General features: G+C 53.5%; 3 protein-coding genes across 4 annotated transcripts; 2 read left to right on the forward strand and 1 right to left on the reverse strand.

Moving 5' to 3' along the window:
* Positions 1-38: 38 nt before the first annotated feature.
* On the forward strand, positions 39-1,437 carry IUM83_11170 (putative ubiquitin activating enzyme, E1 family; the record flags this gene model as incomplete). 2 transcript variants are annotated; one of them, XM_067935716.1, is made up of 2 exons in its annotated part: positions 39-1,144; positions 1,206-1,437. In XM_067935716.1, 2 exons carry the CDS (start codon positions 39-41, stop codon positions 1,435-1,437), a joined length of 1,338 nt encoding a protein of 445 aa, XP_067798886.1. The 2 variants fall into 2 exon arrangements, with proteins under 2 accessions (XP_067798886.1, XP_067798887.1); XM_067935717.1 differs by lacking the exon at positions 1,206-1,437 and having other exon boundaries at positions 489-1,175.
* A 1,001-nt stretch (positions 1,438-2,438) lies between these two features.
* On the forward strand, positions 2,439-3,503 carry IUM83_11171 (Lysosomal thioesterase PPT2; the record flags this gene model as incomplete). Its single annotated transcript, XM_067935718.1, has 1 exon — positions 2,439-3,503. The coding sequence occupies one exon, from the start codon at positions 2,439-2,441 to the stop codon at positions 3,501-3,503; it is 1,065 nt and encodes a 354-aa protein (XP_067798912.1).
* A 129-nt stretch (positions 3,504-3,632) lies between these two features.
* IUM83_11172 (putative chitinase) lies at positions 3,633-4,229 on the reverse strand (the record flags this gene model as incomplete). The annotated part of the gene is made up of 1 exon (XM_067935719.1): positions 3,633-4,229. The coding sequence occupies one exon, from the start codon at positions 4,227-4,229 to the stop codon at positions 3,633-3,635; it is 597 nt and encodes a 198-aa protein (XP_067798823.1).
* Between the last annotated feature and the right edge of the window lie 19,213 nt (positions 4,230-23,442).

The following is a 23,442-nucleotide window of genomic DNA, read 5'->3' on the forward strand; positions in this document are numbered from 1 at the left end:
CTGCTGCTGTAGCCGCTTCCCCCTCGGGAGCGACGTTTATGGCCGCGTCTCCTCGCTCCCTCGCGCACAAGAAGCCCAAGCTGAGCCACGCTGCGCCCTCCCCGTCGTCCCCGCCCTCCTCCGCCATGAAGCTCGCGCCGCTGCACTCGGTGCGCGGCGAGCAGCGCCACTGGGACCTGCTGCGCCTGCTGGGCCGCCGCACGGCCTTCCCGAGCGAGACGTCTATTGTGCCGCTGGGCGAGTTCGACCCGCAGGCCGCGCAGGACACGCTGGCCTTCCTGCAGAGCGAGTGCCGCGTGCTCATCATCGGCGCCGGGGGCCTGGGCTGCGAGCTGCTCAAGGACTGCGTGCTCTCGGGCTTCCGCCGGGTGGACATCCTGGACATGGACACGATCGACGTGTCCAACCTGAACCGGCAGTTCCTGTTCCGCGCCGCCGACGTGGGCAAGTCCAAGGCCGAGTGCGCCGCTGCCTTCGTGCGCGCGCGCATGGGCGGCGACATCACGCCGCACTTCATGAAGGTGCAGGACATGGACGCCGACTTCTACCGCCAGTTCCACGTCATCCTCTCGGGGCTCGACAACATCGAGGCGCGCCGCTACCTCAACTCGCTCGTGGTCTCGCTGGCCGACGTGGACGAGGACGGCGACGTGGACCCGGCCACCATCATCCCGCTCATCGACGGGGGCACTGAGGGCCTGCGCGGCCAGGCGCGCGTCATCATCCCCCGCATCACGAGCTGCTTCGAATGCTCGCTCGAGACCTTCCCGCCGCAGAAGAGCTTCCCCATGTGCACCATCGCCGAGACGCCGCGCCAGCCCGCGCACTGCGTCGCCTACGCCTTCATCGTGCTGTGGCCGCGCGAGTTCCCGGAGAAGAAGCTGGACAAGGACTCGCCCGAGCACATGCAGTGGGTCTATCAGGCCGCCAAGGAGCGCGCCGAGCAGGTCGGCATTGCCGGGGTCACGTACAGCCTCACGCTCGGCGTGGCGAAGAACATTATCCCGGCGGTGGCGTCGACCAACGCCGTGGTGTCGGCCATGTGTGTCAGCGAGGCGCTCAAGGCCATGAGCTACTGCAGCTGGCTGATGAACAACTACCACATGCACATGGGCGCCACGGGCTGCTACTCGCACACGTTCCAGTACGACCGCAAGCCCGACTGCGTTGTGTGACAATTTCCGGCTGCTGAAGCCCTCAATCAGCTCAGGTAGCGCGAACCTGATCATGCAGGGCCCGCCAGCGTTGCGCACTGCCACCAGCGACAACTTTTCGAAGCCGCTGCGTGAGCTCGTGAAGGACGGAGAGAGCCTCACGATCACGGACGCACTTTTCGTCGGGGATATGGCGCTGTCGTTGAATATTATGTTCAAGCCCAAGATTAAGAATCGCAGAGGACGCAACAGCAAGGATGGAAGGTCCAAACGGAACCAATAGCTGACAAGATTCCTGCTGCAGTGAATACCTTGTTCGACAGGCAAAGAAAACAAACCACCACCGCCACGTTCCGCAACGGAGTAACCCGTGGCAGCCTTCTTGCGGTAAAACGAAGTTACCAGCGTCATTGATGCATCGCGCTCAAACTCAACGTTGGCTGAGGAAATCAGATTTCCCCCCATAATGCTAGCGGCTGCTCGGAGAACTCGCTGACACCGGAGGAATCTGTTTAAAAACACTTGAGTTTGTTCAAGATATGGCAGCACGACAACGGGAAATCTACAGTGCAAGCAGCGACGAACCGGTCGGTTGAATGCTACACCGAGTGAGGGTGGCAGCGCGGATGCAACTTGAAGACTCGATAGCATTGCGGCCTTACTATACTGAGATTGTACCTAGGGACGCGTAACTAGAGGCCCCAGGTGCGTGCTTCTGGGTGCTTGGAGAGATTACAAGGGTGTGCTTGTTGGTATCGAGTGATTCCGTGCAACGTGGGGATACCTTCAAACAAAGCGTTTTCAAATTTTGGCAGTATTAGTCATCAAACGTTTTATCGGTGCTGGTCGTGACCACCAGCGCTGGGGGGCTTGGTTGATCAGGAGACTTGCGACTTCACGCGATGGCATTGTGGTCAAGTCCCGCGTCGCATTCGCTGCACGTGCACGGAGAGCGTGTGGCGAAATGGCCTATCTAGGCGCCGCGGGCCAATACCTCACAAAATCTTCAGGAACGACGGGAAAAAGTGATCCCCCAGCGTGGTTGCAGTGTTGGCCGTCAACAGTTGATGTCTGTGAGGTATATCCTGGTCCAAGTCTCGTAGACCTTACGATCCGGCGCTGTTAGCCAACGCAGGCCAAGGTCTTATCTGCCTGACACCGTCGCCATCCGATCGGACGAGCGAACCATGGTCTCCGCTACATCTGCGGCCGCAGTCACCGCAACCGCGAGCGCACATAGATCACAATCCTTTTCGCCCGAAAACGATCAAGTCCTAGTCCGTCATGGTGTTCCGAGCCTTCCTGCTTGCACTGGCCGCTGCGGCTGTCTCCTTCGTGGTAGCGGACGACGTCCCCGACTCGGAGCTGCCCGTGTTCTTCTTCCACGGCGTCACGGGCAACGCCACCAACGGACGCAACATCAAGGCCAACCTCACCGCTGAAGGCCGCGTCTTCGTGGGCCTTACCTTCTGCGAGGCCGAGTGCTCGGTGCAGTCGGTGACGGCGCAGATCCCGATGGCCATCGCCCAGATCCGTAGCATTGTGCAGAACGACTCGCGCTTCGACAACGGCTACCACTTCGTGGGGCACTCGCAGGGCGGAGGTATCGCCCGCGCCGTGGTGGAGAACATGGACGACCACAAGGTGCACTCGCTCGTGAGTCTGGCCGGCATGCAGAACGGCATGTTCTACGGCCCGCAGGCGGAGGACGTCGTGCCTCTCTACATCATGATCAATGTGCTCGGGCCTGAGCTGCTGACAGCCGACATCTTCGACTTCTCGAAGTACACCACCGCGGACTGGCGCGGCAAGTTCCAGCACGACCTCGCTGTGCTGGATGCGAACCAGACGCTGCAGTCCAAGTACTCGCTCATGAACATGAACCGCGAGCCGGCTGACGCCTACTTCATCGAGAACAACAAGTACCTTCCGTACCTGAACAACCTGAACCACTGCAACGAAACCGACTCGGAGTGTGAGAGTGACAAGCTTCGTCGTAAGGCCAACTTCCTCCGTCTCAAGTCGGCCCACTTTTTCGCTAGCCCGAACGACGGTGTGGTCGCCCCGTGGCAGCACTCGCTGCTTCAGCGCTACACGTCCGTGGACTCGATCGACGAAATCGAAACCAAGTTCGAGGAGTTCACGGTCATGGAAATGGAGGATACTGTCGAGTACAAGGAGGACACGTACGGTCTGCGTACTCTGGACGAGCGTGGCGGCCTGCACCGTACGACGGTGGCCAACGTCTCGCACAACTGCTGGATTGTGGACGGCGTGCGCTTTGACGCCAATGTGGAGTGCTACTGGGAGCCCATTTGGGACGAGTACATCTACCCGGCTCTGCAGTGAGCGCGCATGGTGCAGCTTGAGAGCCGCAGGTGTTGATAAGAAACTAATGGCAAATAGGAGCAGACACGAGTTCATTGACAAGTTGATACGAGTTGTAGGGCTGAATGCGAACCCAAACGTACAGTGTGTCTACGCGTTGCAAGAGGTGCTACCTAAGGGTTGCACATTCAACGCCTCGCACATTTTGGTGTAGTACTCGATGCGCTGCTGCTCGTTGGCTTTGTTTGGGGCATTCGGTCCGCACTCAAGATCACCATTGATGATTTTCGTAGCTTCAGCAAAACCGTTCTCGCCCGTCACGACATCGTGAATCGCTTGACTACCCTGTCCCTGCGGGGTCATCCAGTACCAGAGTGCAGTCATCCAGGTTACATCGGTATCCGTCGCGACGATGTCCGGGTTGTCAAGGAGATCGATGCCTAGCGCTTCTCCGGCGTGGTAGTAGTTGTAGTTCCACGAGAGCTGAATGGGACCACGGCCGTGGTAGCGACGGCCAGGAGCGCACGAAATGGTGCTGTTGTTACAGTATTGCCAGACACTGTACGTCTTCCATGCGTACTCCTCCGCCGCCTTGTAGCTGTCGCACTCATGAGCAGTCTGGGCAAGGAACGCAGCCAACTCGCGTTTGTCGTTGTCGTTGTTCCCCGTGTTGGCGAACTCTGTGTACTTACTGGCGGCGTTCACAAGGCCGTTGAAGTTGTAGAGCGACACAGCATCCGGAAACATAGTGTGGAATTGATCCTGGTCGAAGAAGCGAGCGAAGTTTGGCTGACTTGAGGACCCCGCTGTTGAGGACGGAGCTATCGTTGGGGTTGTCCCTGACGACGATGCTGAAGACGACGTGGATGTCGGCGCAGATGGGGTACCCGATGGAGATGAAGAGGACGACTCGCTCCCGAGGATCGTGGTCGGGGTTATGAGGCCTGTGCTGCTCACAGCCTCAGAAACTTGTAGTTTGTATGGGGTTTGTAGGCGCCCGCCCGATCGATACTTAGTTTAGTTTAGTACAACGCGTTTTTTCTTAAAGGAGTCCACTCTGGTGGAGCTCCCGCAATCCCAAAACTGCTAAGTGGGCGAGCACTGCGTTGACGTGTCTGCTGTGTGTGTTCACGACCTCTACAAACTCGACTCAATTGACAGCGTAAAACTGTTAGGTTATGAGCCCAAAGGGAGACTCTTCCTGTGACTACGTGAACGTGAACAATGTCGCGCTTTCCGTCAATGGCAGATTTGCTCAGTGGTACGGCATCGACACCTGGAAGTCGGCGGATGATGGCTGTGTCAACTCCATCATCGACACCAATGCCAGTACCAGCATTACCGATGACGAGTCTGGCTGAAGTCTCTGTTCTGCAGCCTCCGTCATCAGCAGTGCCCGTACACCAGTTTGGAAGCGGAGTCTCAGCTGCGAATGTAACTGCGGGTGTTCAAGTTCCTGTCGTGAACACTGTTTCACAAGTGGCGCCGCCACGTTCATCGACCGACGTGAACAAGACACCTCCAAAGATGGCAGGCAGTTTTAATCTTTATCGAGCGCAAGTCAAGGCTTATTTGCACCGTTCAATGCGTGGGGACTAGTGGATGGCACCATGCTGCGCCCTGCTGTAGCTGGTCCTGCTCAACAACGGTATGACCAGTCGGACTTCTTTGTGAAGGATACTTTGCTTCGTGGGGAAAAAGTGGAGGATGCTGAGAGGATGTGTGATCTCCCCACGGGCAGAGAGACGTGGGAAGATTTGGAAGCTCATCATACTAAAAGAGAGTTTTCAAATTATGTCTGAGTGATGAAGAAATTTTTTCATGCTACCTATTCTCGTGAGCAGACGATGGATGCCTGGCTGCAGGAGATTCACGACACTCGCCGTGCACTGGCGAATTTAGGTCGCGTGATAGGTGATGATCTTACGGTAGATGTGATCCTCATGGGTGTGGTGCACACTCACAGAGCTGTGGTGCGTCAGTTCTCGCGGATCATGGCTACTGGCACACGGCCAACGCTCCAGCAAGTACTGAACACGCTGAAGTCTGAAACAGAAATGGATGAGCTTGTTCGTGACGAGGACGAGGACACCGGGAAGGTCATGCACGTGGCCAAGAAGCAGAAGACTGACAACGATTCTGGACAGCAGAATAGTGGGGGCAAGCCCAGCACCGGAAATGCAGGAGGAAAATCTCATGATAAGGGCGGCGGATCCAAACGAAAGAAGGGAGTGTGCTTCTATTGCGGCAAGGAGGGGCATTACCAGAATGTGTGTCGAAAGCGGCAATTTGATCTGAAACATGGTGCTGCCGGTACGTCAAAACAAGGTGCTGGAGGCAAGTCCAACAGCGATGGTGGCAAGAAGCCAGGCCCGAAAGGCGGTCCCCCTCAGCCATCACCATTAGGAATGATTGGACGTCTGGAAAATACGTGTGCTATAACGAGCTCAGAGTTGAGTATTGCTTCTCCGCCGAATGTATCTAATTCTTTGGAGTGGATTTTGGATTCTGCTGCAATTACTCACACCTGTGCTGACCGATCACTCATGCTCCGTTTTCCGCATTTTGAGGAGACGAACACACCACATGAGTCCTGGACCGGCGAAATTACAAGGGAACATGTGGTATCAGAATTGGAAATATCATTTGTGTCCACAGAGGATCCGCGTGGAAATAGCGGAGGCAAACTACGGTACACTTTGACTGGGGTTCGTAATGTTCCTGGTTGTCATGTGAATTTGCTGAGTGTGAATGTATTGGAGGAAGAAAGCTGGAAGTGCGAGCCCAGATACCCCGAAAATGGCCCTCCACAGCGTCTAATGTGGAAGGATGGAAGAGCAATTGTGTTTGAGAAGAGTAATGGATACTATCGTACTCGGAGTCGTCATGCACCTGCTCGTGTCGTCGCGTCTGTGGTTTCTACCGATAATTCTCTGTTTCGGTGGCATCTTCGGTTCGCACATATGAATGCTGACGCATTGCAGAAGGTCTATCGTAATCAGCATGTTACCGGGATGCAGATTCCTCCTAGTAAGCAGACTGGAGAAGTGGTTGACTGCTTGAGTTGCACGTTGGCCAAGTCGCGGAGAATGTCCTACAAGCGGTTGTGACCGCGGCGTTCAATTCGCTGTTGCGAAAAGTTGATGTCTGATGTATGTAGCTATGGAGAAAAATCAGTTGGAGGGAAAACAAAATTCCAACTTGTCGAGGACGAATACTCTCGTTATTTATGGGGCTTCTTGTTACAGCAAAAATCTGAGAGTGGTGATAACTTGAAGACGCTCATACTGCAGCTACATCAAGGTGGACTGCGCGTCAGATTTATCGGTTCAGACCAAGGAACTGAGTTCAAGAACGAAGCCTTGAAGAAGTATATGCGGGAGACTGGAATTCGCCCTGTACGCACAAATACGTACTCGCCCGAATAAAATAGTCTCGTTGAAAAGATGAACAGCATAATGCTGCGGGCCGTTCGCACGATGTTAGTGACGACAGGATTGCCGACGAGTTTGTGGGGATAAGGATTGAAATTTACAGTAACAGTTTACAACTTCTCGCCTACGAAAGCCAATCAGGGTCGTACGCCGTACGAGCTCTATGAAGGTCGGAAACCTGATGTGTCTGGCTTACGTGTATGGAGGTGTGCTGTCACGTATTTTGTTCCGAAGAAGAAACGGAAAGGCAAGCATGCTCCAACAGCGCGGGAGGCACTTTTCCTCGGGTATCCTGAAACGACGATTGGGTATCGCATGCTGGATCTAGTCTCGGGTCGAATTGTTGAATCACGCGACGTAAAATTTCGTGAACAGTGGACTGTAGCAAGTGACTATGTAAGTCAACTATTGGAGAAAGTATACTCTCATCAGTTAGGTGTGGTGCTACCCAATACAATTCCGTACGTAAAGTTGCCTCTTCATGATTACACGTGCTCTGATTCTGCCAACGAGGTCGCCGTAGCATCTCACGACTCCGGTGATGAGAGCACGGATGACCAGGAAGTTGGAGACGGAGTCATTGGCAAGAAGAGAGCGAGAACTAGCGGTACGGGGGAAATTGAGGCGGCTGAAGCTGCCTCTATTCCTAAAAGGCACAAATGTACGGGGGAGCTGGTCCTGAGTGATGATGCGGAGAATTATGACGATTGTTTACCTGCTAGTGAAAATTCGATCGAGTATGGTGATCAGCAGCAAGACGTTGAAGGTGATCAGCAAGGCAGTCGCAAGAAACGAAAGCCTAGGTTGGTAAAATACAAAGGAAAACCCGGCTTGGTCGAGGTGAAGCAGCCTCGTCGTTCGATGAAGACACAGTCTGAGCCTCTCCGACGATCGACTCGCCTTCGCCGACCAAATATTCGGCTCCGTGGGTATTCGTTGGCGAACTATTTTATTTCGACCATGGACAAACTGCTTAAGAATGTTCGTGGAGCAATAACTGGTCCTGATCGAGATAAATGGCTAGAAGCACTGGAAGTTGAATTCAACCTCATCCAAAAGAACGAAACGTGGATACTGGTGGACCGTCCGCCAAACAGCAAAGTCATGACAAGTCGTTAGGTTTTCGTAATTAAACGAAATCAACACGGAGAGATTGAACGGTATAAGGCCAGGCTTACCCTTCGAGGCTTTGAGCAAGTATTTGGTTCGGACTATTGGGAAATTTATTCACCAGTAGTTAGCATGGAGGCAATTCGTGTGGTGATTGTTTTAGCATTCTATTACGATCTGGACCTTCGTCAAATCGACTTCACTACAGCATTTCTTAATGGCTGCATGGACGTCGATGTGTACATGGAGCAACCGGAATTATTCAACGATGGGAGTGGTCGTGGTTGCTTGCTGAAGAAAAGTTTGTATGGCTTGCAGCAGGCTCCTCTCATCTGGAATGAAACTCTGAAGAAATACTTGTTAAAACTTGGTTTCAAGGCTAGTGTTATTGCAGATGGTGTCACGTGAAGTGGATAGGCGACACCCCCATGTTTCTTACAATCGATGATGTGCTCATTGCTGCTAAGACCGAACACATCGAGTGGCTAATCGAAGAGCTCAAGAAAGAGTTTCAGCTGAAGGATTTGGGCGAGGTGAACCTGCTGCTAGCCATGGATGTGAAAGTTGAGACAGATCGAGTTACACTTTCGCAGGAGTCTTACGTTCGCCATCTTGTGGAGAAATTTGGTGAATGTGACGCTCGTGTTGCACGTACTCCAATGCATATGAAGGTTAGGCCAGCCAAACCCAAAGAACCGTATGGACCTGAGATGAATCGGTCTGATTTACCTTACCGTCAAATCGTAGGCTCGCTGCAGTATCTGGTACGCTGTACGCGGCCCGACATAGCGAATGCAGTTTCAATTCTGAGTAAGTTCATGAATTGCTACACGGAAGAACACTACACTTTGGCTCAGAGAGTGTTAGCATATCTGAAAGGATCTGGTTCCTATGGGCTGGTTCTACCGAAGGAAATTGCAAAAGAAGATTTGCCGATTGTTGGCTACGCGGATGCTGATCTCGGCAACGATCCTGACACTCGTCGTTCAATTTCGGGTCAAGTGGTGAAACTTGGTGGTTGTGTCATTGCTTATCAGAGTAAGCATCAAGATGCTGCACTCACCGACACATGTAGTGCAGAACTGACTGCTGCAAGTTCATGCGCCGATCGAATTCGATGGCTACAAAATCTGCTTGTCGAATTAGGAGTGCCTGTGCAGTTTCCTGCAACATTGTGGACAGATAGCATGTCTGCCGTTCAAGTGATGACACACTCAAGCGGCCACCACAAGAGCAAATGCTTATATTTGGCAGTGTACAAGATCATTGACTACGTGAATGCTGGTTACATGCAGATCAAGGATTTGTCGTCAGCCGATATGCCAGTAAATGCTCTAACCAAGGCGCTGGGAAAGAACAAGTTCCGCAAACACCGAAAGCAATTAGGTGGTGAATGCCTGTGAACTGAGGAATCTGAAGTGGGTCAACCGGATTGATGATGCAGACTACAAGTTTCGGGAGAGTATGAGGCCTGTGCTGCTCACAGCCTCAGAAACTTGTAGTTTGTATGGGGTTTGTAGTTGCCCGCCCGATCGGTACTTAGTTTAGTTTAGTACAACGCGTTTTTTCTTAAAGGAGTCCACTCTGGTGGAGCTCCCGCAATCCCAAAACTGCTCAGTGGGCGAGCACTGCGTTGACGTGTCTGCTGTGCGTGTTCACGACCTCTACAAACTCGACTCAAGTGGCAGCGTAAAGCTGTTACTGGTCGAAGAAGCGAGCGAAGTTTGGCTGACTTGAGGACCCCGCTATTGAGGACAGAGCGATCGTCGGGGTTGTCCCTGACGACGATGCTGAAGACGACGTGGAGGTCGGCGCGGATGGGGTACCCGATGGAGATGAAGAGGACGATTCGCTTCCGGGGATCGTGGTCGGGGTGCCCGACGATGAAGATGAGATCGACTCGGTCGTCGCAGTGGGGGACAAAGTCGACGACTGGATAGTGCTCGAATCAGCAGCAGCTACGCTCAGCAGACCCAAATACGCGATAAGCCCAGCAAGCTTCATGAATGACGTGGTTGCGGTGGAGTGGTATGGAGGTCAGGACGGCTTGGATACTTGGAGATGAATTCCGAAATGACAGGATGGTCCGAATGCGTAACGAACAGTGCGAGCACCAGTTGGGGGTACTCCCTTGTAGCAGAGAGTTCAGTACTGCTGAACGACAGCCGATAACCTATGCGACCGTGGACAGCCACGTTGACTGTTAACAGTTCGGGCCACGAACCTGTTGGTAGCTGAACGCTGGCCATCGGCATTTTCGACGTAACGTTGACTGGTGCTGGCAGAGCCTGCATGACTTCGCTGTCTGGACGCGAATTATTCCGCAGTCAACGCTCCGGTTTTGCTTGAATTGCCTCATGGAGGCCAAGGAGCAGTCCGTTTGGGATATGGCGCTCAGCGGAGTGGAAAGTGCGTCGGAGACGTCGTCCACATCAGGCTCAGGGTATCGGTAGATGGATATATTTCGTTTAGACTAAGTAATCTTCTTTTCATCTTCAATTTTGTAGTTAGCACTATTAGCATTTACAGATTGTGGTTGTTTCGTAGGCAGTATCTATGTGACGGGGTCACACGAGCACCTTGCACAGAGGAAGTGTGCTAACGAGAGTATACAAACTCTCAGTGAACGGCAGTTCACGTGTCCGGGACTGATTGACCAGAAGTACGGTAGATCTAAGACTGAATGTATGTATAGGTTAGTACAGATTTGGCCTGCATTCAAATCCGAAGTCCCCTATAGTTTATCCTATGTAAAATGTATCGGTTGCTATTGTGTCACTACTCAGGGGAGTGACCTTTTGTAACCATCCCTGAATAGTGCCAAGATCACTATTCCATGTAACCCCGTTACATCCTCCTCCACTTAGATTCGATCATATCGACCAATCAGAGCGAGGGTACGGTGGCGGCTCACATTTCACTCACACAGGCGAAATCCATCGACAACGGTGCGAGCTCTTGCGCCTCGACTCTCGGGCCCCAGAAAGCAACTGGCGCATCGCCGAGCAAGCCTCACGGTCTCCACGTCGACCGGAAGCATGCCTCCCAAGCGCAGCTCGCGCGGTGCGAAAGCACCTTCGAAACTCCGGGCCGAGAGGCCGAATGCCAAGAAGGCCAAAGCGAAGAATGAGTCGGCCGCGCTGAAGGAGGCCACGGGCGCGGCCGCCAAGGAGGTGCGCTTTCCGAGCAGTTCACCGGAGGAGTCGCACGGCGAACATGCGTCTCGTAAGTCGCCCGATACCCCACCGGATGAGGGGGACAACCCCAGATTCAGTTATGAACGGAGCAGCCCGCGCCGGGACTGGGATTCACCCGAGTTCAACTGCACCAAAGTCGTGTACTCCGGTGAGAGCTCACAAGAGGAGGAGAACCCTTCCGAAGGCAGCGCGCAGGCCGCCAATGACAAGAAGCAGGCGAAGGGCGACGTGCCCAACGCCCCGGCTAACCCGGACACCCAGGCCAAGGAGCCGTCAGGCGGCAAGACGGGCACTGAGCCCATGGCAGCTCCGCCGGTCAAGAACCTGACCCTGGCGGAAGGCCTCGCGCGCGCCTAAGCTGCCAAGGCCGCCGCTGCTGTGAAAAGCGACGCGCCTGGTGGAAAAAAGCGTGCCGCATCTAAGTCGCCGCCTCGCGACGACTACATGGGTCTGTTCGATGACTCCGAGTCTGAAGAAGGGGCTGTCGACGAGCCCCGTGAGGTCTCTAATGACGCAGGCGCAGTACTACAGCACTGGCTTGGCCGCCCGTGCGGGACAAGCAACGGCGCCGGCCACGGCTACTGTAGGCCCTCTTTCTGGCGGGGGCGCTGCGGTCGTGTAGGAACACGCGCTAATTTATATAAGGCACATTTTCCCCGCCACCAACACCCACCAAATCACCGAAGACTCAATGGGCTTGTCAGGGTTAGAACCTGAAGGCCCAGGAACTTTCCCTTGCACCGGGTTGATGTTTCCCCTGTGTACCGAGCTTCCGCTAGTCGACCGATGGAAGACTCAGCGTCACTAGCCACGAGCAAAGGCTAGCACGCTCTCACACACAAAATATACCTCGCAGGCCCTCAGAAGGAAGGGTCCCGGCCTTTTACGGCGTGATACGAGGGTGCCGGAGCTATACTCCGGCGGGAAGAAATAAATGGAGTGCGCTCTCGCTCCTCCAGTTCCTGGCGACGACTCGTCGCTACCAATACACCGGCCACTAACTCTTGGCCCTGCCAGGGATGAACACACGCTACACTAGTAGATGTGCCCACCGACAGTCATAATCCTACCTGCCAGGTTTACCTTGAGCTGCAGGTCGTTCACTGCAGGCACCGGTGTCGCCCTTGCGTGGTTGGGAGGAAAAGCTGTTCTGTTATTGTTGCCCGAAGGCTTATCTTGTCTTTTCTTAAGTTTCCTATCGATCAATACAAATATCAAGTATAAACGCGTCCGTTTTTGGACCGCCATTTGCAACTCACGACTCTTCGGCGCTTTCTCTGCGACGTGGCGGCGTTACCGACGACTCAAACGGCCGCTGAAACGCCACCGACGACTGGGGACAGGCGCCGACGACTCATAAGTTCGGATCTTGCCAGTAGGTTCGCACCGTACTTAGCGAGCTGCAACCGCCCGCGCTTGACTTGGGACCGTTGACGAGTCATCGTCACCGGCCTATTTAGGCCAATCAGCGGTCGAGGAGTTTGGTCCAATGACTGGCGATATGTTCTGACTTGCCAGTTGGCGCCGGCGCCTCGAGTCTTCTGCGCACCCTGTCTCGGCTGCATTTCTCGACACCACCACTGCCCCCACCACTATGCGAACCATTGTCTGGCGAGCGTCGTGGTGTTCCTTGTGTCTGCTTCAACTCTCGTGGTGTCCAGCGCTCTCGTACAGTCTCGCGAGCTTTGCCTGCCTTGGCTCAACGAATGTATCCATCTCAGACTTGGTGGCACAGGAATATGCCACAGTAGGCATCCGTGAAGCAGGAGTGTCTTCGCGAGTCGCTGTTGTCGGTGCAGCAGCTCGTACTAAAGCTGTAGCGATCACTCCCGACGACTCGCAAAGTCACGCCGCAGCTAGGGTCATCCGCTGCTGAGTCTTCGGCAGCTGAGTCATCGGTGCGGTTTTCTGCTACAGCGCCATGGCACCTGGCACCGCTCCGACAACCGGAGCAGCTTCTGTTCCTTCTGCTGCTTGGTGAATCTGAGGGTGCACGTGCCCTACTAGCCGATTGCACGTCTTGAAGGCTAAGAGCCGCGAGCTCCAGCTGACGCTGACAACGTGACACCCAGTGACCGCTCGAACTGTCTCTGGTCACCCGCCTGGTTGTCCAGAAGCATACGCTGATCACTTGATAGTAGTATATACCGGGTACAGTTCATGTAATTTTTTTCATCCTATATTTTACCATCTACGGGCATCCTAATTGATCTATTTCAAACGTAGAAAAAAAATCACTAAATCGTTTAAAACACCTCTCGATACCCTCTGGTACGAAGGAGATACCCTCCTCCACTCCAAGCACCACCAAAGCTCTCCCACCCCTTTCGCGCAATGGCAGTTCATGTAAAATAATTTCAACATCACTAAACACCCTCTCGATACCTTTTCATGCGAAGGCAGTTCATGTAATTTTTTTCAAATTCGTTAGAGCACCTCTCGATAGCCTCTCATGCGAAGCAAATAACTATCTATAGAAATTCGATCCATCCTGATAGATAAATATAGTAAGTATAAAACAACCATATATACGATCCAACGATCCAACCAGCCAACCATAACGATAACGATAACGATGAATGCATTAGCATATATCAAGGATTACTTTCACGACATCACATACGACTATAAGTTTATTGAGCAAGATATCTATGAATTAATGCATACTTGCCGCTACCCTGAACCCATCAGTGACGATGAAGACCACGACTACTCATACGATCAGGAGTACGTGGAGGAGGAAGATGATATGATTGATCTAATGTAACGGGGTTACACGTACAAGTGGCTGCAAGCCACTTGTGAATTTAACAGATAGGTTATCTGTTAAACGTTTTGGATACTTCCTCACATTGGTGTAAGACACACCGATGGATACATTGAAGTGGACCACCACAGTGAGTGGTCCACACATACCCAAAAGATCTTATTGGTAGAAAGCAGCATCTTTCTACCAATCAGAGACATGCATATTAGCGGGGCTCTGACAGCCAGCCGCTGCCAACCCTTTCACAGATGATAAACAGTTTTTAGCAGCTTTTAGAGGAAGATCAATTTACAAACAATACAGTTCTCATTTTACCTAATCTAAGTCACTTGGAATCCTTTTGTTACTTAACTTATATTTGTGTATTCAAATATAATTAACCTAAGTAATTACTAAGTACTTACGCTTCCTCATACACGTTGCGCAACGTGTAAGCTAAAGTAGTGAGTCAAGTTAGACCCACTACACCTGGTAGCACTTTGTAGTCCGTCCAACGACCGACTGCTTGACGTTCGTACGCGGTGTACGAACGCGGAGCGAGAACCACATGAGCACGGAGGTGCCCATGGAGAGCTCCAACACGCCTGCAACGCATGTTGCACGCGCTGACTGCCCCCACCTGTCTGACCCAGGTGGAGGCCTCCAACGACTGTCAACAGTCATTGGAGAAGCGGCGATAGCTACAATGCTGCGTACGCTATCGCCGACGGAACAACATGGTGTTGCTCTGGGGTTCATCATGAAGGAGCAGCGTGACGCTGCTTCTCAGTGACGGCGTCGTCAGGGACGACACCGCGTGCTCAACCATTAAAGTTGAGCGTAAGCAATTACGTGGGAAGAGAGGGCGAGCCTCTCCTCCGATGGCTTGTCGAACTCGACACAGCCATAGCGGCTCGACGCATCGTCGACCCGCTGTCGAAGGTCGCGTTCGCCATGTCCTGCCTTGGCGGACGCGCAAGGAGTTGGGCGTATGGACGCCGACTCTCCGATCCTACGTGCTTCAGCACGTACGAAGTATTCAAGGAGGAGCTCAAACAAGCGTTTGAGCCGCCGCAAACGAGTTCGGTCGAGGGCGGAGTTCCTCGACCTTCAGCAGGGTAAGCATGATGTCCATGCTTACGCGCAGCGCGCACGATATTTGGTATCAAATATCGTGACTAACCGATTGACGAGGCGACCAAGGTCGTCACGTTCATGAAAGGACTTAGAGATGGGCCTGTGAAGACCTATCTCTTCCGAGAGTACCCGAGTACTCGAAGCTGCGATCACTCTTGCCATGCAAGAAGAGTTTAGCCTGCGGCAGGCTAAACTGCATGTGAACGTGCCGAGGCCGCAACCACGCTCGGTAGCGAGGACGGGAGGTCCGGAACCAATGGACCTCTCGAGCGCAACAACTGCTGGTTACCAGCAGCAGGAGGTAACGTGCGATGCTTCCGTTGCGGAAGGATCGGTCACTTTGCACGGGAGTGCACAGCTCCCATGCCCCTGGAGGTGGCCGTCGTGGCGATGCTAGGCATCGCCGCGGACCAACAAAAAACGCGAACATCCAGTAGGCGCGGGGCGCCCTACTGGTATGCCGTCGCGCGTGCCGACATCGGGCACGCGACACTGAGACTGCAGCCCCAGTGAGGCCAGCTCTCACTGCAAGAAACAAGATGACAGGCCAAACCTAGTCATCTTGAGGTTTACTCGAAGAGAGCGAGTGACTCTCTTCGAGCATTGGTAGACTCAGGCGCGTCGAGCAACTTTGTTCGACTACGAAGCCTGTCAAGACTTGACTTCGAGGAGGTAGATACACCTCGAAGTCTTCTGAGGTACGACTGGCAACAGGTGCCATCGTGAAGACCGAGAAGCGCGTCGTGAACGTGCGCTTCTCGTACAAACAACGAGTGTTTGTCGAACACTTTATCGTCCTGGACCTGGACGATAAATTCGACGTAGTAATGGGCATGCCGTGGCTTGCACGGCATGATCCGGTAATAGACTGGAAGAAGCGCACGCTCGTGCGCTTCGGACGCGACAGCGGAACAGAGAGCGATGGCCCTGTTACGCAGCGCGCGCACCAGCAGGTGCGCGCGGCTCACCAGTCGAGACAGCGCTTTATGCTGCTGTCCCGGAGTGCCAAGAAGTGCGCGAGGGCGCGCACAAGTGAGACCCACGTCGGCAATGCTGCCGACGTCGGAGCAAAGATGTGTTGGTTCCGGGAACCAACACCCACGTTCAAGCGTGTAGGGACAGTCCCTGACCCGAAGCGGTCAGGTCGACAACGACGCGTCGGCTCCGGGAGCCGACGCACCCTCGGTCATGAGGGGCTCCGCCAATGATTGGCGTCGAGGTGACGAAGGCGTGTCAACTCCGGGAGTTGACGCTGCAAACAGTGCGGACGGTTGCAAACGTACCGCACTGACGCAATTACATGCTGTCGTGCAGCCGGGCTGCACGACGAAGCGCTCATGCGATCAAGCCGGGCTTGATATCGCGCGCCCGCAGACAGGGTCTGCCGGCGAAGGACACATTACCGTGCAGCCGGGCTGCACGAAGGAAAATGCGGTCAAGCCGGGCTTGATACCGCGCGCCCGCGGACAGGGTCCGCCGGCGAACGACTGTCCACGGCCGGGCCTGGACAAGAAGAACAACTGTGCGGAGCCGGGCTCCGCACAACAGAAGACGGCGCAAGCGAAAAACGCTGCGCAAGTCTCGGTCCGGGACCGAGACGCAACAAGAGCAGTCTGCTGGGCAGACTGCGGCGTGACGCGAATGTCAAGACGCTAAGCGTCTTGACGCGCACCGATACTGGATTCCAGTATCGTGACATGGAACTCGCTAGTCCTCCGACGACGGCGTCGGAGTTGACTTCGCTTCCAGCCATGAGCTGGAAGCGCTTCACGCGACTTGCACGATGGACGCATCGAGCAAGTCTGCGTTCTCGACAGCGAAAGAACGGCGAGCGAGAGCGAAGAGCTGAGGCAGCTCTTCATGGGAAGTACCACTGAGTGAAGACACTCTCAGTGCGAAGACGAAGCGAGAGCGCTTCGAGGAACAGGTTGGGACTCGCTGAAGTCGAGTCCCTATTACGAATTGTTGAGGGTACAAAGACGTACTCCCGGAAGACATTCCTGCGGAGCTTCCGCAGGATAAGGGCATTCAGCACGAGATTGATCTCGTGCCGGGCACGAAGTACTGTGTCACGCGGCAGTGGCCACTGCCGCGAGAGCAAGTGAAAGCGATCGACGACTTCTTTGAAAGTCGTCGTAAGAGACAAGTGCGGAATCAAAGTCCCCGCACAGTGCTCCGACGTTCTGTGTCAAGAAGCCACAGGGCGGATGGCGCATCGTTCATGCTACAACAAGCTGAACGATGCGACGGTACCGGCGCAGACGCCGATACCGCGAAAAGATGTCATCATCGATTCGATGGCCGGGAGCACCGTTTACAGTGCTCTCGACTTGCGAGATGGATTTTATCAAATCCTAATGCGTGAGAGCGATATCCTCTCACGGCAGTGAGCACGCCAAGCGGCATGCTCTGGGAATTGCTAGTAATGCCGCAGGGGCATAAGAACGCCCCTGCGACTTTCAACAGGTGCGTGACGCACTTGTTGCGCTCGGTGCGCGACTTCGCACCGAGCTACTTCGATGATGTATTCATCCACAGCCGAGCTGTGGACGGAAGACGACGTGAGATGCACAGGGTGCATCTCCGGAAGCTACTTGAGCTTATGCGAAAGCATAAGCTCTACGCGAACCTGAAGAAGTGTATCTTCGGGGCGAGCGAGATACCCGTCCTCGGGTGTCTCGTAGGGAAGAATAGTGTTCGCCCTGACCCGGAAAATGTCAGAGTGATAAATGAATGGCCAACGCCTTCATGTATCAAGGAACTGAGGCAGTTCCTTGGCCACGTACTTGTGCAAGTACGTGGAGGATTACGCGGGCAAGATCCGCCCGCTGTCACAGCTTCTTAAGAAAGAAGCTGTGTGGAATTGGACACCCGATTGCCAAAGGCATTCGATGCAGTCAAGCGGGGCTTGACTGAGGCGCCGATCTTGGCAGTGGCTGACCAAGATCGCCCATTTCACGTAGTGTGTGACGCATCCGACTTCGCGATCGGATGAGCGTTGATGCAGCACGATCACGAGGACCGTGATCGTGTCGTCTACCAATCGCGTCAGCTGAAGCCAGCTGAGCGCAACTATCCAGTGCATGACAAGGAACTCCTTGCCATGAAGTATGCACTCGCAAAGTTCCGAGTGTATTTGCTTGGGAGTAGACCATTTGTGGTCTACACCGACCATGCATCACTGCGCACCGCAGTGAAGTCACCACACATATCACAAAGAATGGCGAGATGGCTCTCATTCTTTGCGGAGTATAACTTCCGGGTCGAATACAAACCCGGAAGATTGAATGTAGTGGCCGACGCGTTATCACGTCGGCCGGACTATGCAGAAGCTGTTGACATCAATGCCATTGACGCCATGCGATCGAGCAAACCCACATCATCTCTGTTGGATGATGTGAAGGCCGCGTACGCGCACGACGCGGACGCGAAGCTCTTGCTGGCCTATGGCACAGCGCCTTCTGACAAGTCCCGTCAGAAGCTGCCCAAGCACCTTCGAGCGCGTGCACACCGCTTTCGTGTGCACGAAGGACTGCTACTCTACAACGCAGTCGACGACAACGCGGATCGCGTTGTCGTGCCAAATGACCATGACCTGCGACTCAGGATCATGTACGAGTATCATGATGCCCCGACTGCGGGACATCTCGGACGTGAAGACTTACGTCCTTCTCACGCGCGACTTCTACTGGCACCACCAGTATAGTGGGTGCGCAAGTACATCCGTGCTTGCGAGGTATGTCAACGCGTAAAGCCTGCGCCATTCGCGCAGGCTCCATTAATCACTACCGACTCCGTCGAGTGTTGAAGTCCATGTCTTTGGACTTCATCTTTGGTCTTCCCCGGATAGCGGAGGGAACACCGGTGTTGTGGTCTTTGTAGACCGTTTCAGCAAGATGGTACATCTTGCTGCGGTGCCAGCAGAGGTGACCGCGAAGCAGACAGCCCGTCTGCTCGTCGACATGGTGTTCAAACACCATGGCATGCCGTCCGACATCGTGTCGGACAGAGACCCGCGCTTCACAGCGCATCTGTGGCAAGAAGTGTTTACACTTCTTGGGAGCCAGCTTTCCATGTCGACTGCGGATCATCCGCAGACGGACGGTCAAACCGAGCGCGTGAATCGCGTGCTCGTCGATATGTTGAAGAGCTACGCTCACTCGTTCCAATACTGGAGCGAGTGCTTATCGATGGCAGAGTTTGCCATCAATAACTCAGTGCATGCCTCGACCGGGCATACACCGTTCTACGTGAATGCCATGCGGCATCCACGTCTACCGAGTTTACTCGGAGTGATGGCTCCACTTTAAGTGGGGAGGATCTACGACTGCGATACAGCAGCCGCAGAAAACCGCTGACACTTGCACAGTGTCAGCTGCAACAATGGACAAACCATGAGTCTGCGCAGGGCGCAGACTCCCTAACAACAAGGACAAGGCCACGGGTCTGCGCAGGGCGCAGACACCGCAAGAAACCACGCAGAGGCCGGGCCTCTAGCGGAGAGCGAGCTGAATGACATCAGCTCGGATGCAATCAGTTTCATCACCAAAAGACAAGCCGTGATTCGGTTTGTCCAGACATATAGCAGCTTCTGTTGATCAACAGAAGCTGAACGCAGACAATGCGGGCAGAGGCAACACAAATGAATTTAAAGTTGGTTCATTAGTTTTGTTAGCTACACAAAACCTGCCTAGACATGCAGTTTCGGATTTCGGAGCAAGCAAGCTTGCTCCGCGCTTCATCGGGCCGTTCACTGTGTTGACACGGCACGGCAACGCATACACGCTAGACATACCGTCTAGCATGCGCCTCCATCCGACCTTTTACGTCGGACGGCTGAAGCCATACCGGCAGCACGAGCCATCTAGCTCGGCTGACCCGAAGCCTCGGCAGGAGCCGAGGCAGAAGCGAGACTTGGCCTCGGCGACGAGCAACCTCTCCTCCAGCGCGCGGAAGCGCTGGAGCAACCCTCATCTGGGTCCCCAGCTCGACCTGGATATTCGAGGCGGTCTGCGAGACCGCCGCGACTTGGGCCTTCTGGTTCGCCAGCTCCTGTTTTAGGGCGGCGAACTCAGCGCCTACAGACGCTCCACGACGGTCACCCGGTCGTGGAGAGGCGCATACTGATCAGCCCGGGGCTGATCATACCCGGGCGTGTTCCCACCCCGCCACCGCCGATCCGTGACGCCCACGGCTCAACCCGCTGGATTGTTGAGCGGATTGTTGACCATAGTATCCCGAAAACGAACCCTCAAGGGGCTCGTTTTCGTATTCGTTGGAGAGGATTTCCTCCCCATCGAGATACATGGGAGCCGCGGAACGTCTTGCTGGAGGACGTTCCGGAAATGGTGAGGGCGTACGAGGAGCAGTACGCACTGGCACAGCGGAGTAGAGCGAGCGCTGCGATCATCGCCAGCGCCCGAACCCTCACGTGCTAAGAACTTAGCACGGAGCTCTGAGACTTTCGGGCACACGGAACGACGTGTACCCGTTCAGGTCGCGGTCGCTCAAGCGGACCGCACCTGAAGCACTTCGTGCACTGAAAGCCCTCGGGCACAGCGCACGGCACATTTGCTCTCAGCAGCAACATGAAGTTGCTCCAGCTTTCCACGCTTCGAGTACGTCTCGAAGCGATCACGCGCTGCTTAATCCGATCACGGTAAGCACTCGGCCTCTTGTTGAAGTTCTCAACAAAGGCGTTCCAGCTTGACAAAGTGCCTGCCATTCGGGCACTTTGCTGCGAGAAGAGGTCTTCTTGCTTTGAAACCATCGGAGCTCATGAAAGAGTCCGATGTAGTATCACGCCTTTGATGCGTATCCGCATCAAAGTGCAGCTGGCAACCACAGCGTCATCTTTGATGGCGCTGCATACGCACAGCGGTACCTCATTCGGAGGTACCGAGTTCCCAAACCGGTCCGCAATCTCGGATGCGGACGGCATCCAGATCGCGCGCTGCAGGCGCAGCGCGCGGAGAGCCTTGAGCTTTGACATCACGCGCTGCAGCAGCAGCGCGCGGAGTACTGAGCCCCAGCTGAAGCGAGTGGGGTATCACTCTCAGTACGCGAACGCTCGAGCTCGAAGCGTCCGATTCGTCCCCTTCACGCGGGCGAACGTTCTTGGCGTGAGGGTCGAGCGATTCGCTCGACACTGAGTCTTACGCTTTGAGGGCGAGTCCTCCTCGCCCTCCATGTCTTCATCGTCGTCGACTTCGACGACGACGTCACCGTACTTCGCCTTCTGGCGTTCGAGTAGTCGTCGATGGAGATGGCTCCCCATCGACTTTGCGGACTTCTTCTGAGGCGCGCTCATCGTTGAATGAGCGCGGATTTCTTCTCAAACGCGGAGAATTGACGAATGGTCAATTCCAAAGATTGACGTGCGGGGACCCCGCGCGTCTAACCTAAGGGGGATGGTGTAACGGGGTTACACGTACAAGTGGCTGCAAGCCACTTGTGAATTTAACAGATAGGTTATCTGTTAAACGTTTTGGATACTTCCTCACATTGGTGTAAGACACACCGATGGATACATTGAAGTGGACCACCACAGTGAGTGGTCCACACATACCCAAAAGATCTTATTGGTAGAAAGCAGCATCTTTCTACCAATCAGAGACATGCATATTAGCGGGGCTCTGACAGCCAGCCGCTGCCAACCCTTTCACAGATGATAAACAGTTTTTAGCAGCTTTTAGAGGAAGATCAATTTACAAACAATACAGTTCTCATTTTACCTAATCTAAGTCACTTGGAATCCTTTTGTTACTTAACTTATATTTGTGTATTCAAATATAATTAACCTAAGTAATTACTAAGTACTTACGCTTCCTCATACACGTTGCGCAACGTGTAAGCTAAAGTAGTGAGTCAAGTTAGACCCACTACATCTAACGCACAAGGAAAGCTACCCTGAACCAATCAGTGAAGATGATGACCACGACTACTCACACGATCAAGAGTACGTTGAGGATGTAGATGATATCCCTGAGATAACGCTTAGGGAAAGCTACCCTGAACTCAACAGTGAAGATGAAGGCCACGACTACTCATACGATCAAGAGTACGTTGAAGATGATATCTATGACTTGATGCATAACGCTACTTATGAAGGACCGATCGATACTTTTGATTAATTCGAAGACTTCTTTGAATCTAAATCAATTTTTTTTATATTTGATTCTAATAAAAAGTCCAGTAGTATATACATCATCATATAGTTATGACACACTCACCTGAAACTTATCAAAAATACAAGGAGGCAGTAGCACGCGCCCAGCGCAAGTATTACCTCAAGAATCGTGAGAAAAAGCTTGCGGCTCAGAAGAAATACGATGACGAGCATCGCGAGCAGATTCGCGCTCGCAAGCAAACAAAGTCGAAACCAGCAACCAGGGTTGAAATCAAGACTGAAGACGCGTCTGAGTAGATTTCGATTTTTTTTTGAAAATGACTTTTGATGATACTACTATAATAAGTCCCATCCTGATACAAGGACCACAAAAATATAGTAAGTTTTTACGGAACGAAATATAGCACCCGATATATAGCTATGTTTGGATACGAACTCGAAGCACTCGGACGACTTAAGATCAAGGCGATCAAATGGGGCAACAGCTATCGCGTCAAAGTACGCGGTCGCACAGGCAAGATGGTATTCATCGGTAAGCCAAGCCTGCCTAAGAATATGAAGCTGATTGCTAAGCAATACAAGATGTCGATCGACAAGCTCAAGAAGCATCTATCACCTGATTACGTACAGGACCCCATTTACAAGCTCAAGTTTGAGAAGTACGGCGAAAGCCACCTCTATGAGCACATCCCCGCCGGTGAGTTCTATGACAAGCTTGAGAACATTCTTTTCACCCAGAAGAAGGCCTGTAAGGTCAATATCGCTCTTGGATACACGATGTATGACCCTGTGAATGAGCAAGAATTCTATTTCTATCTTAACATCGCTACTACCGGCGTTTTTGATCGACCATTTACTGTCAATAGCAGATCGGACGCGAAAAACGTTATCACTGAGATACGCCAGAAAGAGCTTTCTGACACTCTCAATTACCCGAAGTCAGGTATCAAGCTCAAGGCGATTACAGCTTTCAAGATCTTTATTGATTATCGCAATCATTCCCTTGGCGACAGCGACGCTCTTGTACCCGATTTCATCAAGAACGATCGCTACATCATCAATTTCACTAAGACCAACAACAAATGCGTATTCTTTTGTTTAGCTTACCACAAGCAGGAGGGTAAGAAGAATCAGCGAAGCGTTGTTAAGAATGTGAAGAAACGATTCCAAGAGTACTGTGAGTATAGGTGTCGTCCATACTCACTGA

This window comes from Phytophthora cinnamomi, assembly GCF_018691715.1.
Source record: "Phytophthora cinnamomi strain GKB4 chromosome Unknown Contig7, whole genome shotgun sequence".
NCBI classification, from domain to species: Eukaryota; Oomycota; class Peronosporomycetes; order Peronosporales; family Peronosporaceae; genus Phytophthora; species Phytophthora cinnamomi.